This window comes from Haliotis cracherodii, unplaced genomic scaffold, assembly GCF_022045235.1.
Source record: "Haliotis cracherodii isolate W230 unplaced genomic scaffold, xgHalCrac1.p SCAF_5, whole genome shotgun sequence".
NCBI lineage: Eukaryota > Metazoa > Mollusca > Gastropoda > Lepetellida > Haliotidae > Haliotis > Haliotis cracherodii.
In genome coordinates this window covers 46,701,603-46,711,772 of record NW_027266308.1, presented here as the reverse complement: position 1 = coordinate 46,711,772, position 10,170 = coordinate 46,701,603, and the positions used below count along the sequence as shown (strand labels likewise).

The 10,170-nt window shown below is 40.4% G+C and overlaps 1 protein-coding gene across 1 annotated transcript in view; it reads left to right on the top strand.

Annotated features, from left to right (window-relative positions):
* Nucleotides 1-572: 572 nt before the first annotated feature.
* Nucleotides 573-10,170, top strand: part of LOC139443468 (golgin subfamily A member 6-like protein 6) — a 29,316-nt gene continuing 19,718 nt past the window's right edge. The window contains exon 1 of the mRNA XM_071224452.1: nucleotides 573-686. Within this exon, the coding sequence (XP_071080553.1) occupies nucleotides 654-686 (33 nt within the window). The 5' untranslated portion in view covers nucleotides 573-653. The remainder of the gene's footprint in view (nucleotides 687-10,170) is intronic.

The following is a 10,170-nucleotide window of genomic DNA, read 5'->3' as shown; positions in this document are numbered from 1 at the left end:
AGGCCTGTCGTTGTTCGGGTGTTGTAAAATGGAACAGATCGATGATCGACATCTACTATTCCGCAAGCGTTGCCTGGACCTAACCATGGGACCGTTTGATCTGGTTGTGCGTATCACTCGATTCGAGTAATCAGAGCGAGTGACAACACTTACCACAGACATCTGTTGTCAAACCTCTGCCTACGAATGCTAAAACCCTCTTCTTAAACCCTCAAACCTTGTTTCTACCATCGATCTTTCGCCGTCAAAGAATTTCATGTAAACAAAGGTTTCTTTAAGAACGTCTAAACCGGGTGGGATAGACACAGTGCCCAGTCAACATGCTTGCCAGGATTAAGCCTGCACTTTATGTGGAATGCCAGTAATTTCTTGCAGCCGAGTTATGCGGCATTGTTATCATAATTGCTGGACCAATAATCAAATAGGTTAATCAAGTTCCTCTACAGATTAATGCGATCCCCGACCAGCGTGTCATGTCGCCTTTGTTCTTTAAGCCTCTTGGACGGTGTTTAGGGACTGTGACGTCACATCACGGTTGTCCTACAAACAAACAGACGACAGGGGTTGTAGCAGACGACAGTTTCAATGGCGCTCAATGATGGCACTGTGCTAAACGTGTTACAGGACTTGTACTGTGCATTCTGACAGACCAAATGGAGGAAGACACGGATACCGTTATCTATAAGGTATGCATTAGCAGTCATCTGTTTAGCGTGTTGATTTGAAGGCTTGTTAATCACGACTGTCAGCTCAACCATCACGACTCGGGTGGCTTGTTGCGTGGGTAATGAATGAATCAAGTGGTGATGTGATCAGGCGGTTTTCAATCAATGTACCTACATTGTGAGATATTTTAACTATTTGACATATCAGAATGTGTTTGTGAATTGTTTAGTAATAAATGAAATACTTATTTCTCTTGTTTCTCTTACATGGCCCAATGGGTATTCCAGAGCAGATTCAGTACCCCAATAGCCATGTTTATGTCAGGGATTGGTGTGTGTGTGTGTGTGTGTGTGTGTGTGTATGCGTGCGTGCTTGCGTGGCCCCTCGTCTCTGTCAGGGACCTCATGTCTTTCTTCCCGCTATGGAATGTGAAACAAAATTGTTTCGTCAGCTACCAATACTATTCGCTGGATGGGCACTGGGTAACACCAGTTTAAGTGGAGCTTCCGGGACAGAAAATGTCCCTAGAACCCCATGTCCGCGTATGAATTGAATAATGAGGATTGGGTGGGTAGAATGAATGTTGATCAGATGTCATCGTGTCCCGACATTTTGAGTGATGCTAATGCTAAATACCATTTATATGGTTCAAATTCGACGTTTCAGAGGCCCCCGTTATTGGGTTGGGATGTTGCGTCTCTTCTTACATCAATACACTGGCATTTATATACAATTCTGTCTTCATTTTGGGTTTGATATCTCCGATAGCAGCTGAATCGGACTTGTATATCTGTAAGACGTTATCGGGCTATCTGTTTTGAAAGTGAGTAAAGGAAACCTGTAAATTGTAACAATGAATATTCTAGAAGGATCTCTACGTAGTTCCTGTAGTCTTCAGACAAACATTCGGCAACTCTACAGTTACACCGTACAGCAAACACAACATGATTTGACCTCATTCAGGGAGAAACATGACTGAACAAATATCATCTCCATTTATAAAAAATGACGGTGTATACTATGCAGAATGAAAGTAAAAACGACATATTGTAAATGCAATGATAACCTGTCTATCCTAGAGCGAAACGTGAATAATATATTTAATGAAAATATATACAGTTTACTGAATACCCATGTGACTGAACTCTTCATTACACCAAGACGGACGAAACGACAACAGCCAAAATATAGTTTTATCTTTCTAGTCCATAGGGAGGCCTCGTTGTCGTAAATAACGTCTTGTGTCTTAACGAGGTTAAATACAACTTGTCTTTGTCTAACATTCCTGGCTATTGTTCGTGGTGTGTTTGTCATCTGTTCCAGTAATATTTAATGGCTATTTACACAGAAATATACTCAGGGTCGATGAGCTTGTCAACAATATATGTAGAGTTGTGGATGCGTGTTAAGAGTTTAAGCTAAGACGTTGTAGGATACTGACTATTGGTAAACACTCTCTGTCAGGTTGTCCTTGTAAATCAATGTTCGCTCTGTGGGTGGCAACGGTAACCGCAGCAGTAATACATTGTCTTTCACATAGCTGTAGATGACAACAGTCAATGGAGACAAAACGACTCACACAAGCAGGGTAAACACCCTATGACATTTTGTGACTACTGGGCGAACCTCCTGTTGTTGGAAGTAGTGCACTGGTATATGATTGAGTAAGTGAGTGAGTATGGTTTGTTTAGCAATATTCCAGCAATATCACGGCGGGGGACACCAGAAATGGGCTTCACACATTGTAACCATGTCGGGAATCGAACCCGGGTCTCCGGCGTAACGAGCTAACGCTTTAACCACCAGGCTACCCGACAGCCCCACTGGTATATGAAACATTCGATATCCCCTTACTCGACTATATGATATAATAAGTGTAGTTTAAACACGTGCCTATCGTAATTGCCAACACTATTACAAATTCTTCAGTCGAGGGCCAGAATTTGCTTTCCTGAAATTCGATGCCGTTTCCTTTGTGATGATGATAAAGCGCAAGAAACTAATTTCCACAACGTATTATGTTGCCATAAATGTTTCCAAAAATAGAACGGCAAATGCTATCAATGAGGTTTATTTTAACTATAAAACACTAGAAGAACGAGGTTTAGGAGCTAATGGTCACTGTATTATATGTGAAACGTATTATATACCATAATCCTAATAAATACAGGCTACATGGTTTTACTGATACATTCCCCACTACGTTACAATAGAAACACATCTGACACAATTGACGCTTCAAGTGAACATCCAATATTAACACAACACTCTTGCAAAAATACGCGATCATGTGTGATGTCTGCAAAAACGTAGGGAAACACTTGCATCTCAGGATAAAATATTTATTAACGACTGAATCCAAGTCGAATGCTCATGTTTGTGTAATGATGTATAGGACAGTTGTGTGTGAAACATGTTAGCCCTTACAGTATTGATGGTCATATATGACACAATGTCACCCGTACTGTATATATACCGCAATCCACCAGCAGCAATGTGTTGTGTCATTAAGTAAAGGGACATCTATGTTGAATGATGTACAGGTGACTGGGACGCGTCAGAGGTAATACAAATGCCCGGCAAAAGAAAGTAGACAGCTATGTTTGATGGTGACTAAAATGTTTTAAGCCAAGTAACGTTTTGATATCGTTTGTATTTTTGGGGGTCAGATTCCAATTTTAAAGAGTATACTTTCTTTTGTCCGGCAGTTCAGCACACTTTAGGGGCGGCCGGGTAGCCTAGTGGTTAAAGCGTTCGCTCGTCACGCCGAAGACGCGGGTTCGATTCCCGACGTGGGTACAATGTGTGAAGCCCATTTCTGGTGTCCCCCGCCGTGATATTGCTGGAATATTGCTAAAAAGCGGCGTAAACCATATTCACTCACTCACTCACTCACTCACTCACTCACTCAGCACACTTTACAACCGCCGCCGTTAACGCGATACCACATACACTGCCATAGGTATAGATCATCGCATATGTATTGAGTCATGTTATTTATAACGTGCAGTGATGACGGGGCCGTGGAGAGTATTCCTTAGGAGTACCAGAACCCTATGATCGTAGGTTCGAATCCAAGATTAACCCCGATTGTGTTTTATAGGTTTGGTAGCACCATATCCGTGCTCGTCGGTTTCGCCAAAGTGTCCAGTGTTTGAGGTCAGCATCTTAGAGTACCATCAATCTGACAGTCTATGGTATAACTGAAATTCAATTCAAAGCGGCGTTAAACCAAAATTAGCTGTCATATCAAGAAATTTTATTTTCTGGTGATGGGATATATATATATATATATATATATATATATATATATATATATATATATATATATATATATATATATATATATATGTGTGTGTGTTGTTGATATCGACTGTTGCTGTGATATAGCTGAAATATTGTTGATCGAAAAACAACAATCTCTCAAGTTGATGCTGATGCCTCAAGCTAATTCTCCAGTTGGTACTATATCGATGTGGTTTGTTGGTTTGATTGTCGTTGATGCCAACCAAGTGTGACCTAACAAGAACTCTTGTGAATTCCTGTCTTCGTGGTTGTCGCAGTGCGGCTGTTACAACCGAGTCACACTGTTGGCGATCGACTAACGCTTTGTCTCTGAAAACATATTTTTTTGTCAGAAACAAGCAGCTACATTTGAATTGAAAAGGAGCCCCAGTGAGATGGAAGATCCTGAACCCATGGAATATCTAGACTTGCTTTATTTGGGGCTGTAGCACTACAGTAAGGGTCGGGCGCAAGAGAAACATATGTGTTAGAGGGACTTTGCGACGAATTGACGGTTGCTCTAACGTCTCTTGGACACGCAAGGAACCTGTGATCACGGGTTCGAATCCCGGTTCGCACCGATATCTTTCTAGGTTTGTCAGCACCATGCAAGTGCTCGTGGGGTTCACGAATGTGGTAAACGCCTCTCTGAGTCTGAGAGCTGCATCACTAAGGGATTTCCTCTCACGTTACGCTGACACACCTTTATATAACTGGAATATTGGTCATAGCGGCGTTGAAACACAACTAACTCACTCACTCAAACTAATCTCAAAGGACAAATAGATTATATTAAGTTGTGAAACTGATGGTCTTCTATTTAATTACTGTCAGAATGATACCAAGTGTGAAAAAGATGATGCATAATATTCGTAAACAGTAACACGGCAGCTTGTTTGTATGTAGACATGTGCATAATGTATGTGTCATTCTGGACGGAGACCGCCTCTGTGGTCTAGTGGATACAGCGTCTTCCAGGATAGCGAAAGGTCATACCAAGGGACATTTAAAATATTGTTATTCCCTTGCCTTGCGCTAGGCATTAAGCGGATAAAACATTGACTGATCTGCTCGAAGTCAGTACACTGTGACTGAGAGGGATATCCATGTTAAACTGCGGTAGTAGTACAACTATGGACTAGTACAAGTACACACACAAACACACAATCACACACGTGCTTGCACGTACCTATGTGTTTAAACAACATTCTTTAACGCGACGTTAAACCCCATATCACCTCACCTCACATTTGAACACTGAGACACTGTGGAAATCCGGGCAGTTTTTTGCCCTCTGGCTCCAATGTTTAACACAAGAACCAATTCATGAGGATTGCATTGTGACAGTATGTGGGGAATTATGTTGGATTCGAAGCAAATTGAGTTAAAACAATTAAATTGGTATTTTAATAAATGTCTTAATGTCTTATTTTCATATGTGTTTTAACACACTGTCTCAGATTGGATGATTTACAAACTTCCGTGAATACTGCTGTGGCATAAAACTGGAAGGCCACGTGGTCTTTCCAACTTCCGCAAAAGCAATACCATTTATAGCACGTTATAGTCATTTATAAAATCAAAGTTCTCTCATGGAATCCACACGATCAATAAATCAATTGCAGTTCCACGTTCCGTGAGCCTGCATGGCGACATAGTGCTAGCTGTGCCAGCGTCCCTGGCAACAAGGGATGCTGAATTACGATGCATGCGTAATACATTCATCCTTCAGGGACACAATTCTTGTCAATATTTAACGAGTATACGTGGGTACAGAGTTTTTATTCTTTATTGTGGAACTTTTATTTATTTCTAACCCCTCGACCAGAGTTTATTTGATTTTATTAAGCTTCCGTACTATTACAGCAACACAGTGACCTTTGTGAATATCATGAAGATACACAAACCGAGAACGGGCTTCACAAATTGTGCCCATGGTGAAATTGTGGTTGTCTGGCCTTCAACCTGGCTATGTCTCCGCTCTTCAAACACTGGACTACCCAAAAGTCCCTAAACCATGGCTAAATTATGTATACCACAATATTGTATATTTGTGTATATATTCATTGAACACTTAGATGTTAAAATAGAATATGGCGAGACCAATGTTATCAAAATAATTTATAACGGGACATTACTTGGGATTTCTGTGATGGCGGTATTCATGGCTATGCTGGTGCTGTGTGAGGTAGCTCGAGTGTACCATGTCAGAAATGCATGCAAACACAATTATTGTCTTCGATACGGCACTTAGAAACATAACTGATCGTTGAGTGCAGTCAGATCTGTTTGATAACAGTCCAACATAATGCGATAAGATGTTAAGGTTCTTGCAGAACAACGTTGATCATTTATTTACAGGCGTATTGCCAAATAACAACTAACGATCCCATTGACTACTACCATGACTGGGCCTGATATGAGTGATAATAATGACTATAGTGGAATAGTGGATATCGCAGTATTGTATCACATGGTGTCACCTTCATATCACATAGTAAAGACCAACCCGTAACTCTTGACTAAATGGTAAACAGTTTGGGATATAAGTCAATACAGTTATTATTAATGTCACAGAGGGAATTCCTTGTATTCCAGTGTCAAGGTAACACATAGATCAATATCACAATGGGAACAGGTTCCCGATGCCGTTAGGACACCCTTCTAAATCCCATGCTTTGTGAGGGTGTTTGATTTATGAAGGCAGTATTAAATATTCTTTTTCTCATTTATGATAAGGAATACACCTATTTCTGTTATCAACCAGAAGCGTTCTTCTTTGTGGCACACTTAAATCCTAAGGGGCGGTGGGGTAGTATAGTGGTTAAAGAGTTCGTTCGTCATGCTGAAGACCCGGGTTCGATTCCCCACATGGGCACAATGTGTGAAGCCTATTTCTGTTGTCCCTCGCCGTGATATTGCTGAAATATTGCTAAAAGCGGCGTAAAACCATACTCACTCACTTCAATCGCAAAGGGCACACCTTCACAATGTTATTCGATTCCCTTGTCACACTTAGAATTCATGAACTACCTTTCTATCTCTATTTGACTTATCTGTACTTCTTTCCTAGTAGTACAACCACTATTGCAGTGTTCGGACATTATTGCCAAGAGCAATTAGCATTATATTCTAAGTATATTCTTTTGTAGATAACAATGAATATTATCACGACCATATTTGTTTTGAATTCAGCAACCCAGAGACACATAATGAGAAAAACGGATAGAAGCTAGCGTTTGAATGGCAGTTTTTGCTGTAAAGATCCCAAGAATCTGAGAATGTCCACTTAGGTAGTAATTGAGAGCGCCATGAGCGTTGTGCGTAAATCGCTATAGCTGTTCATAACTTTATGTGCTGTCATGATCAAACTAGTCTTATTAATTTAGACTCCGTGATCGATTTTCATCGATGAAATCAATTAATCGGAAAAAATCATGACACGATGAACCTCGTTATGCCAAGGTCGTAGGCTAAGGCAGGAGAAGTGCACTCAGATATACGCCTGTACACTACCACTGCTACCTATCCGTGAAGATCAGGGATAGAATGGTCTTCTTCAGAAACCCATGCTTGTCGTTAGAGTCCACTGTCATCGTATCCAAATTGCGTGGACGATGCCCACGATGTCAATTACTGGATATCTGGTCCAGATTCGATTATTTACAGACCACCGTCAAAGAGCTGGAATATTGCTGATTGCAGCGGTAATCAACAACAAACAAACCACTGCTACTTCTACAACAACTATACTACACATTGACACAATGAGGTGTGGGTACCACAATACACAGATTCAATACTTATTTACGGGATGGTATACTATCAATCAATCGATGTTAACAAAGACCAGTCTCTGAAACCTATTCCTGACAAGTTTGGGATAAGAGGATGGCGTACTACAAGTCAAAGACTGCATCAACTCTGTTGCTCAAGAACACCAATCCCACCTGCATATTTCTCAGCAACATAAGCTTCTCAAAGATCAGACATTGTACCGCTCTTTTAAACGTCACATACAATTCCGATACGTCTGACTTATTGCATCACCGTAATCCCTGGCATTATCGGGGATTTAGCATTGAGTCGACACAAGTAGAATTAGTCGGGGATAATATCGATACATGCAGACTGCTGGAAATTGATTCACTTAAGAAAATAATGACCGCGCCGTTCCTATAGCTGTTCATGTAGAAGGTCGGCCCTCGGGCTTTCGCAGAGATGGGTTGTTAGTGGGGATTTATAGGCGAGGAAGTAAGTCCCTGAGGGTACATATGTGACAGGTAAGGTACTTTCATAATGTTTGCAACGTTTAGTACTTTCATATCTGTAAATGGCTATTTTTTCAAGTATGGATTTGTCCTAACGGTTGACTCGCTTAGTGGAAATTGATATGGGAACTACTGCTCGTAAAATGATCTGGTTCGAGATAAATACATGTTGAAATTGCAATAAGCCGCAGACATAAATAACTGGTAAGCACAAAGAACGAAACATTGTATACCGATTGAATGCAGCGAGCATAAAAGTTGATTATTCATACATTCGACAGATCGGTTCCTACAGTGTATTTAAGAAATAAACGACCTGTGGTCGTTGTTTATCGTACAATAAAACACTGCAGGAAGGATAAACCATGAGGGGCTGTTGTTCATTTCTTACATGTACTATCAACATTATGTGCAGCCTCTTTAAAGATGATTATAGAATGTACAAGCTTTAAAGATGTTTACCCTTATTAAAATAATAAGGACTCCCTCAAAAGAATTCGACCTCGGCAATGTCGGGCAAGTCCATTTTATGCACAGGTTGGTATTTCCCGCATATTCTCACAATCCTCACGCCTCTTACGTCTCTTCTCCGAATACCGATTGTCACATCTCTCCCGCTTTTGGATGCGATCGTTCTGCCATCGCGTTTATCTGCGTTGCCCAGCTTCATCTATGGGGAAAAACTCACCAGACACTCCCCTCTCAAAACTAACGTCGTCCAATATACGTCATCAAGTTGTGAGGGCATGTTCGAAAAATCTCCAGAAATTTTGTTTTATCGTGAAATAAACCATGGCCACACTTTGTTCTTCATTCTTCTTTGCGATTTATCGCGTAGCTATCTATCTATCTATCTATCTATCTATCTATCTATCTATCTATCTATCTATCACTCTCTGTATGTGCTCTGTTATAGAAGATTGGTGAATCGGTAGATATAAAACGCACGAGAAGAACCAATCTCAATTATTGAATTCATTGAATGGCGTCACTATTATAGCAATATAGTCACGTGATCGCAGTTACTTTAGCCTGTGGGTATACTATGGTTTTACCCGACAGTATTGGAGTGGAACTAAACACCCACTTACGCATAACTCATTATGACACGCATGACATGTTTCTGTACTGGTGTGTAAAGGCATGGCACTCGCTGGGCATGTTTTATTCCACTGTAAGAGTGGAACCTGAGACTTGTTCTCGCGTAACGCTGCACTGAATCCCCCATTCTCATAAAGGCTGCCTGACAGTCCATATACTGTCTATTACCTTGGCATACAGTTGTTATGGTGAATGTGAAAGTGTATGCAAAATAGAGGCGTACAGTTTTGTCAATATCCGTTAAATATAAGGTAGGTTTATCTCTTTCACAATCAACAAACATAGGTTAATATGAGATCACTATAAATGTTGTACATGCTATAGAATTTTCCTTTTGTGTGTCGAATTTGTATTAATCATGGGCCTGGAAAGAGAGTGTTGTTGTGTGGGTGTAAGTTGGCATATGGCTTTGGTTGTTACACCTACGCCAATTATAAAGTGGGTGTTTAGAATATTCAGTGTCCAAATAGTTCCTTGAAACTTATACCCTATTCGCTCTCATGTCAAATGCAATCCTTATTTTACTTGATTTAACAGTATCGTTGTGTTAATAACCCATGCAGCATTCTTTTATCTTAACATCCTATATCATATTGGAAAGACAACACATCAACTGGTCATGCCGCTGGTAATGTATAAATATTAAAACAGCATTGTGTCGGGATTCTTTATCCTGGTATCTCTGTACATGAGTCAAAAGATTCACACTCTAGAAGTCGACTATGAAAATAGGGATGAATTCAACTCCCCAATAGTCAACGTTCCTTTATGTCGAGCAATATTCCTGATGCTCCAGCCTTTGGTGTTTACATTTCATACCTTTTGAGGTACAATCGAGCATGCTCTT